Raw genomic sequence first — 22,535 nt, forward strand, 5'->3', positions numbered from 1 at the left:
TTTTTCTATTCTTCTTCGTTTTCTTCTTCGATCTGCACTTCTGAATCGAAACAATAAATGACTCAACTTCAAATCAGGAGAGCGATTTGGATTACTCTTCTGAAACGAATCAAACTGACAAAGTTTGGATTATTCAATTTTGAATCGAATTGAATGGAATGCAATTGCTAATTTGAATTAAATTAAATGGACGGAGGTATACTGAATTGAATTGAATTGATAATATGTAAATTGTAGGCAGAGTTATTTGAATTTGATTTTATATAATGGATTATGTTTCGTTCACTCAGTACTATACAATTGTTTCACCATGAGTACTGTGTTCGGTTCATTCTGCAGAAAGTTGTTTGAATTTGATTTTATATAATGGATTATGTTTCGTTCACTCAGTACTATACAATTGTATTGTGTTCGGTTAACCATGAGTACTATGTTCGGTTCACCATGAGTACTGTGTTCAGTTCACCATGAGTACTGTGTTCGGTTCATTCTGCACTATTCAAAACTCTTCTTCCTCACCTTTTACTTCTTCTTCACCAGAGAGAGAAGGAGAAAAAGACAAAAAAATACAGCAGCAACAACAACAAAAGAATGACGATAGGATTTCAGGGTTTAAGGTTTTAGGGTTTAGGGTTTATGGGTTCAGGGTTCAATGTACAGGGGTTCAGTGTGTTTCAAACTTTTGGTTCGCCCCGTGTATTAATTTTGGTTCACTGTATTCATGGTTGAGGGTTTAGGGTTTAGAGGTCTAGGGTTTAGGGTTTAGGGTTTACGGTAGGGTTCAGGGTTTAGGGTTTAGGGTTTAACGTTCAGGGTTCAAAGTTCAGAGTTCAGGGTTCGGGTTCAGGGTTTAGGCTGTTTAGGGTTTAGGTTTTAGAGTGTTGGGTTTAGGGTTTAGGTTTTAAGGTTTTAGGAATTTAGGGTTTATGGGTTCAGGGTTCAGTGTTCAGGGTTTTGGTTTTAGTGTTTAGGGTTTAGGGTTTAGGGGTTCATAATTTTTTGGTAAATAGGAGAGTGATTTGGATTACTCTTCTGAAACGAATCAAACTGACAAAGTTTGGATTATTCAATTTTAAATCGAATTGAATGGAATGCAATTGCTAATTTGAATTGAATTAAATGGACGGAGGTGTACTGAATTAAATTGAATTGAATTGATAATATGTAAATTGTAGGTAGAGTTATTTGAATTTGATTTTATATAATGGATTATGTTTCGTTCACTCAATACTATACAAGTGTTTCACCATGAGTACTGTGTTCGGTGCAGAAAGTTGTTTGAATTTGATTTTATATAATGGATTATGTTTCGTTCACTCAATACTATACAATTGTATTGTGTTCGGTTCACCATAAGTACTATGTTCGGTTCACCATGAATACTGTGTTCGGTTCACCATGAGTACTGTATTCGATTTATTCTGCACTATTCAAAACTCTTCTTCCTCATCTTCTACTGCTTCTTCATCAGAGAGAGAACGAGGAAAAGATAAAAAAATACAGCAGCAACAACAATAAAAGAATGACGATAAGGAGAAAACACGTGAAGAAGAAGGAACGCGAAAAAGGAGGAGAAGGAGGAACGCGAAGAAGAAGACGCTCCGTGCGTAAACAAGCGTGAGAAGAAGAAGAAGAAGAAGAAGAAGAAGAAGAAGAAGAAGAAGCGCGGGAGAAGAAGAAGAAGCGTGGGGGAGAAGAAGCGTTGGGCAAGAGCGATTTTGTGTGTGTTAGACGCGTGTATTTCATGTTTCATTTAATGGTATTAAATTTTTTTTATGTTGGGTCAACTTGATTACATGAATGTGTAGCATCTCATAATTAGAATGCTAACTTATACATAATCTTGTGTATTCTGACATTTCTTTTTGAAAACAATAAGCTTTTGTTTATAGTAAAAAGTTTAAAATATTATTTTTTCTTATAAACTATTTTTCAATTTATAATTATTAATTTTGATTATAATATATTTTGAAAATTTTATCTCAACATTATTATTCATTTGAAAAAATACTTTTTTTTCCACAAAAAAAACACTGATTTTATTTTCTTAAAAAAATTTATAAAAAAGTGCATATAATATTTCACCATATATTATCCAAAAATGACTATTTTCATAAAGATATTTTCATATAAAAATAATATTATAAATTATTATATAATTTAATTAAATATATTAAATTATTTTAGTATTAGGACGAATTTGAATGAATTTTTAAGATAAGATATATTTTTGAGTTATTTTTTTAAAAAAATTAAAAAAATAAAAATAATTTTATGTTTAGATATCTCATAAAAAAAAATTTTATTTATCAATTATGTTTGAGTATATAATAATATAAAAGTATTTTTTGTTTATTTATTATGTGATAAAAAATTTTAAAATTTTTTTTTAAAAAGATGTAAATTGTAGTTTTTAAAAAATATATTTTTTAATTTTTTAGTATTTTTATTTTTATTATTAAAAATTTTTTAAACACGCTAAAAAATTAAAAAAATTTATTGAATAATTTTTTTTTTTAATTTTTTAACGTGTTTGAATAAATTTTTTATCAATTTAATGATACACAAACAAGCACTTAATTTTTCTCAAAATAACTAATTATGCAGTAATTTATTAACAAATAATAAACCCCCAAATAAAATTTAGATCTACACGAATTTTTTTTTTGGTGACAGATCTACACGAATTAGTTCTCTTTATGTCGGATTTGGGAAATACGGTGAAAAAAATAATAATAATAATATAAAAAAAAAAAAAAAAACTAGTTATGACTTAAGATTATCATGGACCACCCCGTTTTTGTCATTTAGCGTTTAACATCACTTTGTGAAGACATCTGATACTATGATATAACTTTCAAGTGTTGTACGGATGTAACTGTAGATGACAACCCAACACCAACCACCAAGAACTGAAATCTGTAAAGGACCATGATGAAGCATTTTTCATGTCCTTATCGCTCATTACTTCTGCGGAAGAAGGACAACAAAACTAGTTCGCAATTTTTGTTGTCTACCACCACCATAGCTCCAAGCAACGAAGAAGAAGAAGAAAAAAAAGATGGTGTTGGTGGCAATTTGGTTGTTCCTCCTGAAATGCCACACTTCAATCACACTCCATCACCTTACCGTGGTCCTTCAGCATCTGATCTCCTCAAGAGGCGCAAACACTACCTACCTACATCCGTTGGCCCCTATTACACCAACCCAGTAAGCATTTTCAATCACACATTAGTTACTTATAAAAAGTTATTTTGGTTGTTAATTAGGGACTTATTATGTTAGTTAGTTTGTTAGTATGTTAGTTCGTACATTAAGATAAAAATGAATGTTTTGGACACCAATTCCACGGTTATAATGCAACTTGTTTATAAAACATCAAATTAAATCATGCATTTATATACTATTATTTATTTTTTAAATGAGAAAAAGTAACGTTATATTTTTTTTTTCCAAATCTTGTATCTCTGTAGCTCAAACATTATTCAAATTATATGACGATGGTGATGGTTCAATTTAGTTTCTTTTTCAATTTTATATGATTTATATGACATATCTTCTCTTCTCTTATCAGTACTTTGCATAAAGTAGTTATTTTAATGCAAATATAATCTCTTAAGTACTAATACGGATTAGTCCAAATAATAAGCAGCTTGATATTGCTTAAACAAGGTATTGAATTCAATTCGAGACCTTGTAAATGATATACGATACATGATTTGTGGCAGTTGAATCTGGTGGAGGGTAAAATGCAGTACCTATATGATGAGAATGGTAGAAGGTATCTTGATGCATTTGGTGGCATTGCCACCGTTTCATGCGGCCATTGCCACCCTGATGTAGTTGAAGCAACTGTCAATCAGATGAGACTCTTGCAGCATACCACTGTCCTCTATTTGAACCATGCTGTCATCGATTTCGCCGAGGCTCTTGCTGCTAAGTTTCCCAGTGACCTCAAGGTTTTTCATTTATCTCTATGCTTTTTCAATGATACTAGTTGAAGTGTTCAAATAGGTGAAAACTCAGATGCAGTTAACTTGATGTGAAGTTGATAGCCGAGAGTCGTTAAATGATTTTACAGATTTGACTAAATTATCATCTAACAGCTCCCAGCTATCAACTTCACACGAAGATAAAGTTAACTGCACCTGATTTTTCAGCGTTCCCGCAGGATGCTTGTGCGCCTTGTTCTGTAATCATGATTTCTTTCACTTAGTTCATTTGATGGAGTGATCTTCAAGCTTAGATTTTAGGGATGGAAAAGTTTAGAGGGCCAGCAACTTTTTCAAATTCTGACCAACATATAACCAGTAAAGAAAAGTGAACCATTACATGAAATTTCACATCAATCTCACACCATTAAAATCATCATTGATGGCTATTTAATGGCTATAAATCACAAAAATTGCTGGCCTCCTAGTACTCCTCCTTAGGAATTCCCTAACTTGCAAATTTTCATTCAGGCTGTGTTCTTCACAAATTCCGGGACAGAAGCCAACGAGCTGGCTTTGATGATTGCCAGGCTGTACACAAGCTGCCATGACATAATTTCCATCAGAAATGGCTACCATGGCAATGCAACCTCAACAATGGGTGCCACTGCTCAAAACATTCACAAGTTCAATGTTGTGCAGGTGAACGGTTCTCTGTTTTAAACCAATGTTCAATTAAAGTTAGAAGTTAATAGTCACTGCATCTACTATGCCTTTTAGAGTGGAGTTCATCATGCCCTTAATCCAGATCCATATAGAGGTGTCTTTGGTTCGGATGGAGTCAAATATGCAAATGATGTTCAAGATATAATCGATTATGGAACTTGCGGTCGAGTAGCTGGGTTTATTGCTGAGTCTATTCAGGTGATGCTATCATTCATCACTTCAGTCCTTGATGAGGTTAAATTTTGTTGGTCATTTTACAAAAAATTCTAAATCGAATGGATTTGATCTTCTTTCTTTTATCACTTAGGAGCCGTGCGAGATGAAAGTCTCATGCACGATTTTGAATGAGAAAGAAGTGAGGAATTCTCTTTATATGAATCGGAATTCTATTCCTTAATTTAGTGAAGGGTTTGTATTTGACAGGGAGTGGGTGGAGTAATAGAATTGGCTCCTGGTTACTTGCCTGAGGTTCATAGCATCATAAAGAAAGCAGGGGGTCTCTTTATAGCAGATGAGGTCCAGACCGGATTCGGTCGAACCGGAAGCCACTTCTGGGGCTTTGAGGCACATGGAATTGTCCCTGATATTATAACTCTGGCTAAGGTAGCACTTCTTTAGTCCCAAGTGACATGCACTGGAATTTGCACAAGACATTCATGTATATAACAAGTAGAAATTCACGTGCAGTTGTCTTTATGTGAAGCTATTAGTTAAGAGCTGTTAGATGATTTGACATGTTTGACTAAATTGTTATCTAATAGCTCTTAACTTCACATAAAAAGAACTGCACGTGAGTGTTCACCATGTAACAATGAATTAAACCACTTTCTTAGACTAGAAAGCATTGTGTGTTAGGTCAGTGAATTGTCATAAAGTAAACAAAGATAAGATAAAAAAAGTTGGTCTCTTTGTTCTTGTTGGACAAAGTGTATGCGAATTATTGAACTAATTATACATTTCAGGGGATTGGTAACGGCGCGCCTATTGGCGCGGTGGTTACAACTCCTCAGATAGCGGAGGTGTTGAGTCGCCGCACTTACTTTAGCACATTTGGTGGGAATCCGGTATGTAGTGCGGCGGGGCATGCCGTTTTGAGAGTAATTGAGAAGGAAAAACTTGCGCAAAATGCATTTGTTGTTGGATCATATCTAAAAGAGTGCCTTAGTTCTCTCATGGATAAGCATGAAAGTAAGCTTCTTTTGCTTCTTCTAGTTTTATTTATTTTTTTTTTCTATGATGAATAACATTATGTTTTCTTGTTATACAAGTAATTGGGGATGTGAGGGGAAAAGGAATGTTGCTTGGAGTTGAGCTTGTGAAAGATCAGAAGTTGAAAGTTCCTGCTAATGCTGAAATGCTGCATATCATTGAAAAGATGAAAGGTTCATTCTACAACTTGTGATAGTGAATCGGTGATACCTATTAATCAGGGTTAATTCTCTGTTCAACTTTACATATAATATGATGCACTTCAGTCATTTAAACTTTCAAATTTTACAAATAGACCCTTAAGTGCATTATACGCCTTGAACTTTTTGAGTTATGAGCAAATCACTTCCTAAACTTTCTTCAATAAACAACGTTGATCTCCTAAACATTGTTTTGAAAAAAGAGGAGTGTTAGGACCAGCAATTTTTGTATTTTGTAATCATTAATTGGTTATCAATAGTCTTTTTAATGGTGTGAGATTACATCCAATAGTGGAAGATCATTCACTTTTCTTTTGATGGTTAAATGTTGACCACCAAACACAAAAATTGCTGACCCCTAAACTTTTCATTGAAAAAATGTTAGTTTTGTCAACTATTGATAAAAAATATAATTAAACTTGTTCGGGACGGATCCACGTAGGAAGTTCTGGAGGCAAGTGCCCCACTAGAATTTAAAAATGTTTTGAGTAATACATAATAATAATAATAATATTTATTTATTCTCATTATATTAAATTACTATAAAAATTATATATTTTATTCTTACTCTCAAAATTTTTTAGATTTGTATATTTTCAATAAAGAGTAAAGTATCGTTTTTGTCCTCAATGTTTAGGGTAAGTCCTATTTGTATCCTTAATGTTTAAATCGTTCTATTTGTATCTCTAACATTTATAAAAGTGATTTAATATTATTCTGCCGTCAATTATACTAACAAATCATATTGTATTTTTCAATTATTCTCACTTGGATGTGTTCGATTTCAATATTGTATCCATTATTTGTGTTTAGGTTCAATTATGTCCCTAGAAAAGTGAAGTATGTAAATGTTGCAGGGATTAATTTTAACTTTTGATGAGCTATTTTTCGAATTAAATCATCAATTGTGTCCCAAACATTTTTATTACTCATGATGTGTAATTGAGAATAACATTGAATCACTTTTACAGATATAAAGAATACAAATAGGACGATTTAAATGTTAGAGACACAAATATAATTTACCCCGAAAAGAAAAACGATACTTTACTCTTTCAATAACCGCCGTGATGTATAGTTTAAGAAATAGAACGTAATTACTTGTTAAGAAAAAGAAATACAATGCAATTAACCCCATTTAAGCTTACAATTCTATTTCAGATATGGGGGTGCTAGTTGGGAAAGGTGGCTTTCATGGAAATGTTATAAGGATTACACCTCCATTATGTTTCACTAAGGAAGATGCAGGTTTGTTATTGTCATCACTATCATCACCTTTTTTTTCTTTCTCTTCATAGTACTTATTATATGTTTTCATGCTAATTCTCGCCATTTTTTGCATCATTATATAGATTTTCTTGTAGATGTGATGGACTACACAATGTTAAAGATGTGAAGCCTATTGCACTATGCCATAATCTTGGATGACGAACATGCTCTAATTGTGATCTTATTAGTGTAATATTTTAGTTTAGAACGGTCTTTGCACTAGAGTAAAGCATGTTATATTGTTATGTATAATATATGAGTTAGCATTAAATTTTCTTTTTTATATTATGTATGTGATTATGTACTTACCTCCGGCTTACACTTAATTATTAGTAATTAAATCGCATGGAGAACTTAAAGACTTAAAGTTTATTCAAACTGAAATTGAAATTTAAGATTTGAAATAAAAAATAAAACCCTGATTGTTAGCTCTTCAATGTATTGTGGAAACCTACATCAATTGCACCAATCTTAGGACGAAGTTAAAATCTACATAAAAAATAAGACAACAAATAAAATGCACTAAAGAATAAATAAAGACACAAATTTTTAAGTTTACATATACTCAACCCATTTTACAAGCTATTCAAGGTACAAAGCGTCAAAACCACTTCAAGTCTAATAATATATAGTGACTTCTAAATCCATGTCCAAGAAATCAAAATTTGACAATCAATGTAAAGTCCAAATCTAAAATATTCTAACACATAATTTCTTAGAGAAAGTCTGTTAGGGACTTGGATATTATGGGTGCTCAAAGTCTCACATCGAGTAGTATGGGATGCTTGATGTTGTATATATGGAGAGTGGTTATTCACCTTTAACAGTTAATTTTTAAAGTGTGATTTCCCACTTTTCTTAAATACTTAACAATTATTAAAGATTTGGGTATTATGGGTGCTCAAGGTCCCACATTCATTCTATTCATGACTTAAGTTGAAAGTTAATATACATACGAACCAAGTGCCAAATACTCTTAGCTTAAACTTTTAAATGAAGTTATCTAAGACTAAGAGACATCTCTAAGAGGAATGTGTTTCTACCATATAATATATAAGAGCACGAAATTTACTTGCTTCGTTAATTATATCAAACGAAGCATCGTTAACATCTATCACTCATCTACCATTCTCATTCAAAAACAAAATTTTTAAATTTAGCTCTTTTAGCCTTTTTTCTTTAGCAATTGTACTAGACAAAGACATTATAAAAATCTATAGTTCTTTCAATAATTTTGTTTGTCATTGTATCTAAGGCAATGTTACAAGATTGTAAATGCTCAGGAAAAATTCATTAATAAGTTAGATTAAGAGATTCAAACTCTTTCTACGAGAAATTTATTGCTCCCTCTTAGAAATAAGAGACTAAAAATTGGAGAAAGAATTTGTATATTATTGAGTGTGTTCAATTTGTCTATTCAAGTTGTCTTGAATGATACAATATAAAAAGGTATTTATAAGAATTAAGAGAATTGTAATAATAAAGACCTATTTTCTTATAATAAATATTCAGATATATTAAATAATTCTAATTGATCCTAATTATATTCTAACACTTTCCATTTTTCGATGGCCATGTCTTATGTCTAAGGGCAGTGGGAGTGGGGTGGTTTATTTTCCCAAAAAAAAAAAGAAAAAAAAATCTAACAAGTAACAACTATTTAAAAGAGGAAGAGAGATGTGTTGGTTTATACGGATATACAATAAAATACACTTTTTTTTATCAGTAATGTTAGAAAAAAAAAACAGCAGAAATTTTCTTTATTTAATATTTATTAATTATTATAATATTTAATGAATAATAAATAAAGTAACTTCTGACTTTTTTTTATTAATATTTTTTTGTTACTAAATTTTTTTATTTTTTTATAGCATAATCATATTAATTTATGAGAATTAATATTTTTTATTAATATTAGCTAATATTTTCGGTCAATATTTATTTTTATATTATTAGAATTTAGTATTTAAAATTTAAAGTTGGTCAAGCGTTAGTTAAAATTAATAAATTTGTTACTCATATAATATTGTTCATAATTTAATTTGGTACATGTAAAGTCTCTAATATTAAAAAAGTTAAAATAATATATTATAAAAATATTTTCTCCCCTACAGTGAAAAACTTTGTAATATAACTACTGTATGCTATACTCCAAGATCTGCTTACCTTCCTAATAATCAAGGGGTCACTACTACCCAATTCCTCTTCGGTCAGTGACAATGCAACTTCTTCCAATGCCACTTTTGAATAGGGAAATGTTAGGGGACAATAATTTTGTTGAACAATATGAACAACTACCAATCAAATAAAAATACATTACACTTTCAAATTAACCCTCTAAATTTTAATATTAAAATAATCATCCGTACACTAATAAAATGAACATCTGATATATCTATTGTTTACATTGTTTAATATTTTCATCGTTTATCTATACTTTTCCTTGTAATAATGATTCCAATTTCACATTGAATGGATAAGATCAAAGTACATGCATTTGCACACAATAATAAGCTCTAATCTACCTATATATATAGAGATGAAGCAATAATATTAAGCATACCAATCTAATAAATAATCTCTCTCAACACATAGCTTTCACATTCTTTCATGGCAAATAACAATGCAACTACACTCTCACTTGAGATGAAGGATGTTGTGATCATTAAACCTTCCAAACCAACACCTTCTTGTGTTCTTTCTCTATCAAGCATTGACAACAATCCTGAGCTCAACGTTCTCTGTCACATCATTTATGCATACCAAGCAAATCTTGATGACCCAAAAGGCCAATTACTATTAGATCCTTGTCATGTGATAAAACAAGGCATTTCAAAGGCTTTGGTTTACTATTACCCTCTTGCAGGTAAGATAATAACAAATAATGGTGGTGATGGAAGACTTGGAATCAAGTGCAATAATGTTGATGATGGAGTTCCATTCTTGGAGGCAGATGCTAATTGTGAACTCTCTTCTCTTCACTATCTTGAAGGGATTGATGTTCCAACAGCACAGAAATTGGTGTTTGATTATGACAACCCTTCTCTTCATCATGATCAAACTAGTCAACATCCCTTGGTTTTCAAGGTGACTAAACAATCATGCCATACATACTTTAAAATTGGTGATATACACTTATTAAAACCCAACCGTATATATCAATACTCTTATTATGCATTTTTTTTTTACCAAGGATAAGAGACTCGAACCCGCAACCTCTTAATTGAGTATGGATAGACTATGCCATTTGAGCTATAACTTTGGCTACTCTTATTATGCATTTGGATGCATTATTATTCTTTTTCACATATCTCCATAGTTTTCTTTTGAATTTAATTTTGATTCAGTGATACAATATAAACAACTTTATGCTGTCATTTAATTAGATTTTCATATTTAGATAATTTTTTTAATTATCAGTAAGTTTGAAAATTAATTATTTTTATTAATATGACAACACATGATTAAATGATCGTGTAAAATTTTTTATACTACCATTGGATGAAAATTAATTTTTTTTTTCTTTTGTTAAGATAATATTTGATATGCTAAAAGTTTTATTATTTGAAGAGAATAAGATAAATGATTTTATTGTCTGATGTTATTATTTATTTTTCTGTTGACAATATATTTTTTAAAATTTTTTATTAATATTTCTTTTATTATATAATTATGGCATGTTATGTAATACATATTGTCCTGTATTTTTCTTATGGTATTGTATTGTATTAATACTTATACATGCATATGTGCGATATAGGTAACAAAGTTTCTTTGTGGCGGTTTCACAATTGGAATGGGATTGTCACATGCTGTTTGTGACGGTTTTGGTGCGTCGCAATTCTTTAGAGCTGTTGCTGAACTTGCAAGTGGGAAAAGTGAGCCTTCTGTGAAACCTGTGTGGGAGAGGGAGAGACTAATCGGAACAGTTCTCAAGCAACCACTGAAATTTCCGTTAGATAAAACTTCAATGGCAGTTTCACCATTTTGGCCATCTAATGAGCTTTCACATGAATGCTTTCACTTCAAGGGTGAGAGCCTATGATTTATAAACACTTCGTTTTACTCACTATATGTATATCATATGTATCTGTATAAAATCAATCATACTATAAAAAAATCAACCACCCGTATATGTTGAAATACAAAATACATATTGAAAATAAGTTAAATAACACATATATTTATTCTGTATTTGTATTATGGAATAGGTGAGAGCATAAAGAGACTCAAAATGGAGTTGATGAAGGAAAATGGTGATGATAATAATGGTAAGGAAAGCTTCACAACACTTGAAGCACTTGGTGCCTATGTTTGGAGATCAAAGGCTAGAGCTATGGAATTGAGTAGTGATGGGAAGACTTTATTGTGTTTAGCAGTTGGTGTGAGGCACCTATTGGATCCACCTTTGCCAGAAGGGTATTATGGGAATGCTTTTGTGAATTCAAATGTGGTCTTAACAGTGAAAGAACTTAATAAGAAACCACTCTCAGAGGTTGTGAAGCTCATTAAGGAAAGCAAAAAACAACCTTGTAATATGGAATACATAAGAAGCAACATCAACATGTTGGAGACAATGAGGAAATGTAACATTAAGATTGGAGGTTTAGGTGCATCAATGGTATTAACAGATTGGAGGCAATTGGAATTGTTGGATGAAGTGGATTTTGGATGGAAAGCTTCGGTTAATATGATACCTCTCCCTTGGAACATGTTTGGCTATGTGGATATGACCCTTTTCTTGCCTCCTAGTAACTTTGATCCTTCAATGAAAGGAGGTGTTAGAGTTTATGTTTCCCTTCCCAAAGCTTCCATGCCCAAGTTCAAGGAGGAGATGGAGGCTCTCAAGATTATGAAAGATGAGGAAAGCAAGGTTGTCAAACTCCCGAATTTAGTGAATTTACAAGTTTAAGTCCCGAAATTTAGTTCACAAGTTTACAAGTTCAAATGTTCAAGTAAACTCTCGAGTTTGATCATCCTATATGATAATAGCTCCAAACTAGAATGATATGGCAGACCAAGAAATTTTCAAATTTGTTTCTTCTTTGTTTGTAGTCCTTTGATGTGCACCTTTGTTCCAATCTTGAGTTGTGTGTGCTGTAAGCTATGAAGCCACTATAAGTACTTTCTTATACTTGGCCTCTTGATTCTCTAACAAATAATGCAATCAATCACAAATGATATGTGAAATAGACATATTTTGTATTAGTTCATTGTTGAAATATTGAGGACAGGAAACGGTGATTAGTTGGGTTTCTTGCACATAATTATTTGTATCTTTAAACCGAGAAATGAACTTGCAAGCTGAATTATGTGCCATGAAGGCTTTTAACTCTCTACTCTCAACCTTGTACGCCATCAATGCCTTTCCCATGTCCATGACATGGTCATGGAATACTTTGCCTTCATTGATTAGCAATCATAGGCATAAATCTTGTTCCGGCAATGTTTATACACTTTTGTCCAAAAATTTACTCTTCTAGGCAATCAAACAAGCATATTCATCATTTAAGAGAACAATATATCATAGTAAATACAAAAATCAAACAAAATATTTCTAATTCTAAAACTACAAGATGCAAATTAATATACATTGTAGTACATTGCCATTTTTCCTGTGCGACAGAAACATAAAACAACCTGATACACAGACCACCTAAGGAATCAGCAAGCAGGACGGTGAAGAACCAGTGGTACATTCGGTTGGACAACGATTCTTAATGCTAATTTAACAGATTTAAGTGGATCATGCAATTAGCAAACCCACTGTTTCCTATGATGAATAACTCAGGATAATTGTAAACATCAAAATTTTCTCTTATTAACTAACAGTCTGAATCCATCAAATTGGACAAAAAATTAATGCATTTGTTGTCTATGATACCATGTGAGGAAGTAACCCTCGCATCTCTGTTCCATTTCCATTGGTTAGGAAGTAAATCTTCTTCCAATTTTCTTCGGAAAATACTTCATGGCGAATAAGCCTTTGCCTGTCAGAAATGAAAACAGAATAAGCTCAAAATCCAAAACAGAAGTTTGAGCTCTGTGGTTCATTGGCACTCAAGTCTCAGCCATGACAAAGCAAAATGCAACTTTGTTTCTCACAAAGAAGATGTAAGGTAGAATATTGCCAACATTAACTTGCTTGCAAGAATAAGACACTGTGAAAGTACCTCAAATAATAATGGCAAACAGTCTCAGCTTCCTCCAAACTATATCGAGGAAACATAACACGGGCATCTACCGGAACATCAGGCAAGTCTTTTCGAAGCTTTCCTACAGCTGTTGAATGAGAGAAAGCCCCTACCATCATATCATCATGCATCATTGACCTAAATGCATTCACCTACAACAACAGTAAGACGGAAGCATTGATTAATTGCACATAAGCCTAACTGCTGGCAAGCAAATAAAGGAAGATTTTTTCGATGCCAGACATTAGAGTTCTCTTGGAGTAAACTGTAATTTCTAACCATGAAATTTTAAAATGATGTCAAATTTAACAATGAATGATCGAAACTAATTTGCACCCACAAAAGATGGTTGCTATGTGATAAAAGTACTCTAACGTTAATTTTATTCATGTGTAGATTTGTTAATATTCCGAACTTTTATGGGTAGAAATGACAGTTTTTCATCTTTTATGAGTATAAAGTTAGTTTCATTTATTAAAGGATAGATTTATCAACATTCTGAACTTTCATAGGTAAAAATGGTAGTTTACTCTCTCTCTTAACTCTTAAGTCTTCCCCCCTGATAAAGATAGCCAACATTCTCAAAGAAGTAACTATAAACCAACAAGATAAGCATGCAGATAAAATGTAGTATATGAGCATGTTTTCTTTAGCAGAGGCAGATATATTACCCATAAAGGGATCTACTGCTAACATTGTTGCAAAATATATGGCAGCATCACACTAACCATTGTAAGTTCTCTGGCATGTATTGGTCGACAAGAACGAATTGTGACTGGCTCCTCGTACTCACTGAATGTAAACCAGTTATTATACTGGAGACAGCAACCACAGCAAATAAGATACCAAAAATAGTGCAGAACACAACTTTGAAAACAAACAATTTCAAGGAATATGTTTCTCACTTGATCAATTGCAATAAGAACAGGCATGTCTTTCACAAGTGATAACTCTTTCCTCAAACGAACAACAACTCCAACAGCTGCATGTGTTTCTTCAATTCCAGTCTTCACTAGCTCGTATAACATTGTTCCTTCAGAAACTGCCAAGGAATCAACATCTTTCAACCATCCAACACCAGCACCTTCACCTAATGGGATTGGATCAAATATTTGGCATGGCAGTCGCTTTAAGTAGGATTCATTGTACTTCAAAAAATCCTGGAAACAAATGACTCATAAATTTAAAATTCCCTGACAACAAAATACTATGTGCGGTAATATTTTCCATTAATAAATACTGAGTTAGTTTTGATGAGGCCATGAGCTTCTTAAAAAAGCATCTTTTTCAAATGATCTTTTGAAAAAGGTAAAATTTAAGTTTGACAGAACGTAACATCTTAACCAGTTGTTAATCCTTAACCAGCTTGTTTATAATTTACAAAGATATTTTATACTTAAGAAGCTTGAAGTTATAGATTCCAAAAAATGCAATTTTTATACCATGCAAAAGATTGTAAAAAGGTACCTTTTAAGGTATAAATAATTATCCTTTTTATTCAAAAGAGCATTGATCTCAAATTAAGATAACAAGTTCCTCTCTTCCTTCTATCTCAATTTATTTTATTATTTTTTTCTTTGAATTTATACCTGTTCGGAATGGTATTAAATTTTCCAGAAATGGAAGCTGTGGTTTCAACTTTTTTCTTTTATAAAAATTTTCCAGAAATTATCATAACGCTGAATAAGTATAGGGGATATTCTCAGCTAGAGCACATATTTAGTTAAAGAAAGTATCATAAAAGGATATATTCTTATCATATGTGCAAATCCTAAAGGAGGGGTAACTTAAATGCTGTCAAAGTATTTTGGAAAAGAGAAGGCGATAACTCGTAAAAGAAAGAAAGTTGCCGCATACAAATACATCCCTGAGAAATGGCAATCTATAGGGTGATTTGGATAATGCAAAAAGTTGCTCAGTTCCTAAGCAACAGTGAAACCATTTGTAAATTGATCTATTGTTGATTTGCTAATATACTAGTCAATAAAATACACATGCTGTTTCCTTCTTTTCCCTTCTGTTTAACATATTAACAAATGGAATTGCCAATGAAGAGTACCTCTGGGATATTATTCAATTTAACAAGCATGAAATTAGCATACTTGCCTCGAGGACCTTTGCAGCCTGTATAGGAGTATCCCACAGACCAGTTAGCGGGTGCCTATAGAAAAATCCTCCATGAGTCCATGCCTTGCCTCTAGGGACATAGAAAACCAGCCAACCTTCTTCCCTAGCCCAATGCACAAGCATTGCAAGTGCAATGCTCTTTCCACAGCTAACCGGACCATCTAACACAACTTGCTTCCTAACTTTAACACCTAAAAAAAGAAACAGACATGCAAATCACACTGAACCTCACTTTAAAAATGAATATTCAGACACCAGAAATCACCCAAATCTATGTCGACCTAAAAAATACCAACCATATCTATTGGTTCTAACCCAACTTGCTTCCTCATTACAATACTAGATGGAACCAAAAGAGAGGGTGGGGGAATCAAGCCAAAGACACATCACCATCAGCCTCAAATATGCATATTAATAATAATCTTTATTATATATCCATATACATATAAATACATATAAGAAAGAGAATTGGGTTCAATAACTACCTTTTGGTCTCTGTTAATTGTATTAAATCTTTTCTCAAGTCCATAAATACATTCAGTATAGTAACTATCCCTCTCATTTTTATCTCCAACAAAACTACTCCTATGTATCAAACTTTCAAAACATGAAAGTTAATGTCTAATTATAATAATATCTCAAAAATTTAAAACTGCAGCTTCAATGGGAGCAGATTAGCAGTGTGGCAATCAAGCTTCTAGTAATAATAATAATAATAATAATAATAATAATAATAATAATAATAATAAAAATAATAATTATAACCAAAAAGCGAAAAATCACCCAAAATCAGAATCAACCATAGAAAAGCAAGCCAAATTCCATATATTAGGATCAAACACTTTCAGCTGATCAAGGAAACTTAAGTTAAATCCAAACACTAGTCACATTGACTCTAAGGAAATGCATAATGAAGCACCCAGAAAAAACAAAACGTAAGAACTTTCAACATGATCTACACACCTTTAGCATTAGTAGACCACATTGGAGGATCAACAACACGCCGGAAATTGTCGCGAAGATCGAGGAAGCTCTGGCGAACAAGCAAAGCTGTTCTCATGGACTCCTGGAACTCCGTCACCATTCCCATCGGTAACCCCTCCGGTAACACAGAGTTCAACCCCTCCTTCCTGAACCCAAAAAAAAAAAAAATTTCACCAGTGCACATAAGATGTTCGAAGAAATGTCACAACGAAAGAAATGTCAGAAAGTACGTGAATTTGAAGTAGGTGGAAGCGTGTTGGCGAGCGAGGTGTGAGAGAGAAGGAGCGGAGGTAAAGAGGGGGCGGCCACTGGGGCCGACGTCAAGGGAAGGGTTCTTGTCATCTTCGGCGAGGAGGCGGAGGCGCTCCTGTCGATCGGAGACGGCCTGGCCGGCTATGGCAGCGGTGGCGGCGGCGCCGGGATTCCTGGGATCGGGTTTGAGAAAGTGAGCGGGCTTGGAAGAGTAGCGAAAAGTAGGAGCCACGCGCCATGGCTGGATTTTGGAGTTTGTTGTCGCTGTGGCTCTCACAAGGGACCGCAACATTTCTCTCTCTTTCTCTGGTTTTGGGTTTTGGGTTTTGGAATGGCAGAGAAGAGGGTAGCGAAGTTGGGAAATTGAGGAGTGGTGTAGGGGTGTTATTGTACTTTCGTATTGTAAAGGAATACAAATTCATTCTTGGGCTGAAACCTCTATTTTTTTTTTTACAGGAACTCAGTATTAGGCTGAAAATATTGGCTTGGGCTTTAACGCTAGAGAAATAATGTAATCTAGATAAATATACTTATTTATTTTGTGTGATATTGTATTGATTCATGCTTTATTTATAATTAAAAAAACTTATAAGACTTACCTTAAAAAGCATGAAGCACTGATAGGAGTTAGAAGGAACGATTCACGAAGCCAAGTTGCCACAAAAACGGATCTTGTAACTGTTACCTCTTCCCACTTCACTCTGTTTCTCCTCTGCTACCAAATTTCTTACCTTACTCTCTCCCAACTTGTGTCTCAAACTCCACAACAAACACATAAGGTATATGCTCATGTTACTTGTTTTGTTGCACTTACACAATTTTAATTTATTATTTTTTTAGGTTATTCTTGCATTAAAATATTATATTTCTATATCTAATATCACTCTATCTTAATGTATAAGAAACTACCGAATTAATCAACGTTTTTCAATTAAAAGCTTAGGTGATGATTTTAAATTGCGATTGCAAATGTAATTTCGCCACAATTGTTTCAATTGAGGAAATTGTGATTTATTTTTGCAAAAAATAAGTGTTACACTACAATTGCATTGTACGGTAGTCATCTCCCAGTTAATAGAAAATATTCGAACTCGCATTTTTGTTAAAAATATTTCGAGTCTTTACCACTTATATCGATCTTGATGAAGACTAGCTCAAACCTGACCTATTGATTTTATAAATGGACTACATTACTAGTGTTATATAAATACCAACCTTTTGGTGCATTAAATTTTCTTGCATGAGGAGGTTGATTTCATGAGTTTCTAATTGGTCATAGAACTGTGTATCATCATAATTAAGGTCTTACAATGGCTGGAATATCATTGCTTTTGGATCTATGGAGGAAAAACCAAAATTTTAACACTGCAAGAAACTATCAATCTTCATGGTTCATCTCTGCATCTGCTACCACTGCCTCTTTTGCTGTAGGATCCGCTTTTGCTTCAAAGGACTTTTTTGGGTATGATCCTTCACCCTATATATAGCTAGTTTATCTAATTGAATGTCTATATTTTATGGACAGTTATTTATAATTTCTTTTGAAAAAGAATGTTAAATTATGGTTTTTATAATTTCATCAACTTTTTAAGTAAGTCTTTCAATTAAAAGAATTTGTAATTAAATGTTTATATTAGATACAAATTTTCAGTAGATTTCTTTTAATATATAGTTATCGTTAAAAAAAATGGATTTTTTTAATATATTTACTAATGAGAGTGAATATTCTTGAAATAGTTTTTTTATTATTTTTAAAGGCAATTGTTAATAAGATCTTAATTGAAAGTTTTTATCTAATATAAAAATTTACCTACAAAATTTTAAATTGTAAAAATTTAATTAAAAATTTGATGAAATTTTAAAATTTTATACAGTAAATTAAATGGCATATCGATTAAGATTATAGAACAATATTATCAAAACAAATTGAAATTAAGAGTGTAAAAGGTAATGAAATTTCTAAAAAACCTAATTTTAAGGATAAATCCTAGCAAAATCTTTTGAATTTTTTTTCCCTTTTCTATGAAAATCATTGGTCTGATTCACAGATTTTTTTATTTTTTTACTATTTTATAAGAAAAAAGAATTATAACAACTATTGTGTTGTGATAGCTTGCATAGCTCATCCATTTAGGTCTTTTATTTTCTAAGTGAATTATAGTAGCCAAATTAAACTTGGTAAGTTATTAAAGGGCTTCATCATATAATGTTTTAACATGATATAAAAAAAAATTGAATTTTTAACTCTAAATTTAAATTTTGTGGATGCATACTAACATTGTAGGCACGTTAATTTTAGTTTCAGGACACCAGTTATTGCTTATTGTGATGTTGGAGCAGCAACATCTGAAGATTATATTCCTACTAAACGAAGTGTACCTGAGAGATATTTTTACCATGATACTCTAAAATATACAACAGCAAAGAACTACAACATTGAACTTAAGCCTTTGTCTTCTGCTTTTGAATTGTGGACATTTGGATTGATTACCCTAAGGTCATTCTTGATGTTCTATTTGCCACTTTTGGAGCCTCATGCAAAGATGGAACAAGACGATCATGACTATCTTCAAACAAATAATCAAGATACCTTCTGTCGCAACCTATCCGTCCCTTTTAAAAAATCGTTATGGCAAATCGTTCGAGAGGTCAGAATATCGATTTATGTTTGATTTTTTCTATATAAAAATTATAAAAAACTAACTTTTAAATAGTTAATATTAATTTGTTTTTTATTGTAAAATTATTTTTTTAACTTTTATTTTTTAGAGAATTTAAAATTATGATTTTTTTATTGAAATTAGTTGAAAAAAGTTAGTTTTTTAGTTAAACTCTTCTTACATTTCAGAACTTGAAATCTTATCAATTAATAAGTAAGAATGGCCACATTATTAGGTATACGGAAATATTTGATAACAAAAAAAATTAGGCGAAAATTCAGATGTAGTTAACTTTATGTGAAGTTGATAGCTGAGAGTCGTCAGATAATAATTTAGTTAAATCTATCAAATCATTTAACGACTCTTAACTATCAACTTCACATAAAATTAACTACACCTGAGTTTCTACTAAAAAATTAACTAAAAACCATCAGAATTTATCTTATATTTAGTATTAATTAATTATTACAATAATTGATAAATGTTAAATAAGACAACTTCATATTTTTTTTTTTTTTTTTTTTTTTTAACATTACCAGCATATATGATGTCTTCTATTGCATTTATGTCTAGCTTTGTCAAGAAAATTTTTGCAAGATGGTTCAAAAGTTGATTTATTTTGAATTCTTCATCATCACACAGGTAACTGTCCTAACAACTAGACGCATTTTAGAAAGAGTCTCTTTCTATTATCTTTCTCGAAGAATGGCATGGAAACTTCTTAAAGGTACAGTGTATATATTGTGCTTGTTCTTTCAAATTATTTCTAGATGATACTTCTTTTCTTTCAAAAATAAAATAAAATGTTTAACACATACACTTACATGCATTTTATTTATGTGTGATTTTCATGATCAGATGTTCCTGCATCAGCTACTCGCAAGGCTGCAAGAAAAATGCCAACTCTTGTCTACTTCCTCTCTGTGACCAGAACAACATTCAGAGGTTAAAGAGTTTAAGAATTAACTTTTTTCGAGTAATATTAACTAATTTTTTTAAAATATTTTTTATTTTAAAATTTTAAACCGTAAATTATAAAAAGTTCTCTAAAAAAAATTAAATTTTATAATTAAAAAAAGATGGAAACTCAGGTGCAGTCGACTTCACGTGAAGTTGATACTTGAGAGCCGTTAGATGATTTGACTGATTTGACTAAATTTTCATCTAACGGCTCTCAGATATCAACTTCACGTGAAGTCAACTTCACCTGAGTTTTCACCTTAAAAAAATATTAATATTAGGTGAAAACTCAGGTGCAGTCGACTTCATATGAAATTGATAACTGAGAGCCGTTAGATTATTTGACTGATTTGACTAAATTTTCATCTAACAGCTCTCAACTATCAATTTCACGTGAAGTCGACTGCACCTGGGTTTCCACCTTAATATTAACTAATTAAAAATTAATTCTCTGTATTTATTTAAGGTTAAATTAGGCCATGAACTAATTTTTTTCTTAATAACTAGTATATTATAATGTTAATAGCACCAATTAAGTGACTAGTATATTCTAATGTTTGATTAATTGAATTGTTTACTTAAACTATTATGTGCTAATAGTGTTTGTGACTTTGTGGTAGGGTACATACTTGGAGTTGCAGCATCATGGATTGTCCAAATAGGAAGCAAATTATGTCAATTTGGTATTTCTATGTGCCCATGCAAGAAAGTAAATGATAATAACATTGAAAAATGTGAGAAAATTAGACAACTGAAGCAGAAGGTTTTTGTGGCAACAGTAAAGTGTAGTGCCTCTCTTGTTTTTGCCTCTATTGGGGCTGGAATTGGTGCTACCCTCTTTAAACCTTCAACTGGCCAGTGGATTGGTAAGATTATTATCAACACTAAAAAGCATGCAATTCAATTAGAAAATCAATTTTCGCTAATATCAAATTAGTTTTTTTAATTTTTTTAATCTTAAATTTTAAATCCTAACCCTAATATAAATCCCTGTCTATACTTATTCTTTTTGTAAATAATAAATGTAAGTAAGTTAAATTAGCTATTTGAGTGTCTTATGAGAAATTAACTTAAATAATGTTAAACAACTCATTTGACTTGTATGCGAAAATTATTATTTTAACTTATCTAACTTTTTTAAAACTAAAATAATTCGCATGTGTTATTTCGAAAACCAAAAGCTTGGTTTGATAAAAGTTTTTGATGAGATGTTTATACTTTTTAAAATCACAAACATTTCGTTGTATTTGATAAATAAAAAAGACCACGTATTTGTACTAACATTTTTTAAAAATTAAAGATACTTTTAAAAATACTTAAGGTAAAATTTTTTAAAATTGTCTTGTGTTCTTATTAAAATTAATAATCTAATATAATATCATATATTAATAAATATCTAAATTTATTTTTATTTTTATATTTATTATGATTTTTTTTAATTTTAAAATTTATTTTATGAAATATAATTATTATTGCTTGCACTTATTAAGAATTATTTTGGTAAAATATAACTACTACAATGTTTAAAAAACTATTTTTCAAAAACTAACCTTGATAAATTATTTTCGAAAAATAAAATTTTACTAACCCAAGCCTAATTAAAATTTATAACCCTAACATTCTCACATTACCACTTGTGAATTGAATTTCTTTGATTCATACAATGATGATTTTCTATTATTTTCCGTTTCCCTATAGTTTTAAATATGACCCCTTTATTTTCAGGTTGTATTATTGGTGATTTAGCGGGACCAGTTATTGTAGCAGTTTGTGCTGACAAAGTTTTTCACTTAAATCTCAATTAATGTAGTCACAATTATTAATCGAAAGATCGATCTTTTTCCTGCTTAGAATAAATTTTGTGCATCATACAAAATTTATAGCATATGCTCCCCATATTTTATTAACATTTTTACAATTAATTTCTTTGGCATTGTTGATGCTAATGTAAGAGCACTTCTGTAGCATTCATGTAGACATGACCTTGTTATTGATTTCAATACACATTATTCATTGTGTTTA

At 31.4% G+C, this 22,535-nt stretch overlaps 4 protein-coding genes across 5 annotated transcripts; 3 read left to right on the forward strand and 1 right to left on the reverse strand.

The window, feature by feature from the left end:
- The first annotated feature begins 2,809 nt into the window (after window positions 1–2,809).
- Window positions 2,810–7,619, forward strand: LOC112719918 (alanine--glyoxylate aminotransferase 2 homolog 3, mitochondrial). Of its 2 annotated transcripts, none has more exons than XM_025770657.2 (9): window positions 2,810–3,210; window positions 3,729–3,959; window positions 4,464–4,634; window positions 4,713–4,892; window positions 5,082–5,261; window positions 5,621–5,846; window positions 5,927–6,040; window positions 7,229–7,315; window positions 7,420–7,619. In XM_025770657.2, the coding sequence occupies exons 1-9, from the start codon at window positions 2,932–2,934 to the stop codon at window positions 7,461–7,463; spliced, it is 1,512 nt and encodes a 503-aa protein (XP_025626442.1). In that variant the 5' UTR covers window positions 2,810–2,931; the 3' UTR covers window positions 7,464–7,619. The 2 variants fall into 2 exon arrangements, with proteins under 2 accessions (XP_025626442.1, XP_025626443.1); XM_025770658.3 differs by having other exon boundaries at window positions 2,812–3,210; window positions 4,713–4,856.
- Window positions 7,620–9,891: 2,272 nt separating this feature from the next.
- Window positions 9,892–12,544, forward strand: LOC112719919 (inactive tetrahydroanabasine acetyltransferase pauper allele). The gene is made up of 3 exons (XM_025770659.3): window positions 9,892–10,423; window positions 11,097–11,367; window positions 11,548–12,544. Exons 1-3 carry the CDS (start codon window positions 9,947–9,949, stop codon window positions 12,246–12,248), a joined length of 1,449 nt encoding a protein of 482 aa, XP_025626444.1. The 5' UTR covers window positions 9,892–9,946; the 3' UTR covers window positions 12,249–12,544.
- Window positions 12,545–12,813: 269 nt separating this feature from the next.
- On the reverse strand, window positions 12,814–17,333 carry LOC112719922 (uncharacterized). The gene is made up of 7 exons (XM_025770661.3): window positions 16,872–17,333; window positions 16,621–16,787; window positions 15,637–15,848; window positions 14,436–14,690; window positions 14,259–14,345; window positions 13,510–13,682; window positions 12,814–13,326 (listed from the first exon to the last, which is right to left on the reverse strand). The coding sequence occupies exons 1-7, from the start codon at window positions 17,183–17,185 to the stop codon at window positions 13,212–13,214; spliced, it is 1,323 nt and encodes a 440-aa protein (XP_025626446.1). The 5' UTR covers window positions 17,186–17,333; the 3' UTR covers window positions 12,814–13,211.
- Window positions 17,334–18,203: 870 nt separating this feature from the next.
- Window positions 18,204–22,535, forward strand: LOC112723740 (uncharacterized). The gene is made up of 6 exons (XM_025775184.3): window positions 18,204–18,357; window positions 19,204–19,541; window positions 20,196–20,280; window positions 20,412–20,498; window positions 21,134–21,379; window positions 22,239–22,535. The coding sequence occupies exons 1-6, from the start codon at window positions 18,204–18,206 to the stop codon at window positions 22,316–22,318; spliced, it is 990 nt and encodes a 329-aa protein (XP_025630969.1). The 3' UTR covers window positions 22,319–22,535.

This window comes from Arachis hypogaea, chromosome 11 (assembly GCF_003086295.3).
Source record: "Arachis hypogaea cultivar Tifrunner chromosome 11, arahy.Tifrunner.gnm2.J5K5, whole genome shotgun sequence".
Lineage (NCBI taxonomy): Eukaryota > Viridiplantae > Streptophyta > Magnoliopsida > Fabales > Fabaceae > Arachis > Arachis hypogaea.

Bases quoted from the DNA above. Each gene is read 5' to 3' on its own strand.
- LOC112719922 (XM_025770661.3), bottom strand. From the start codon at position 17,185: ATGTTGCGGTCCCTTGTGAGAGCCACAGCGACAACAAACTCCAAAATC. The intron at 16,788-16,871 runs GTACTTTCTGAC...TTTTGGGTTCAG, and splicing joins TCCACCTACTTCAAATTCAC to GAAGGAGGGGTTGAACTCTG. The intron at 13,327-13,509 runs GTACTTTCACAG...CATTTCTGACAG, and splicing joins GTTTGCCATTATTATTTGAG to GCAAAGGCTTATTCGCCATG.
- LOC112719919 (XM_025770659.3), top strand. From the start codon at position 9,947: ATGGCAAATAACAATGCAACTACACTCTCACTTGAGATGAAGGATGTT. The intron at 10,424-11,096 runs GTGACTAAACAA...TGTGCGATATAG, and splicing joins AACATCCCTTGGTTTTCAAG to GTAACAAAGTTTCTTTGTGG. The intron at 11,368-11,547 runs GTGAGAGCCTAT...ATTATGGAATAG, and splicing joins TGAATGCTTTCACTTCAAGG to GTGAGAGCATAAAGAGACTC.
- LOC112723740 (XM_025775184.3), top strand. From the start codon at position 18,204: ATGGCTGGAATATCATTGCTTTTGGATCTATGGAGGAAAAACCAAAAT. The intron at 19,542-20,195 runs GTCAGAATATCG...ATCATCACACAG, and splicing joins TATGGCAAATCGTTCGAGAG to GTAACTGTCCTAACAACTAG. The intron at 20,281-20,411 runs GTACAGTGTATA...TTTCATGATCAG, and splicing joins GGCATGGAAACTTCTTAAAG to ATGTTCCTGCATCAGCTACT.
- LOC112719918 (XM_025770657.2), top strand. From the start codon at position 2,932: ATGATGAAGCATTTTTCATGTCCTTATCGCTCATTACTTCTGCGGAAG. The intron at 6,041-7,228 runs GTTCATTCTACA...ATTCTATTTCAG, and splicing joins TATCATTGAAAAGATGAAAG to ATATGGGGGTGCTAGTTGGG. The intron at 7,316-7,419 runs GTTTGTTATTGT...ATCATTATATAG, and splicing joins TTTCACTAAGGAAGATGCAG to ATTTTCTTGTAGATGTGATG.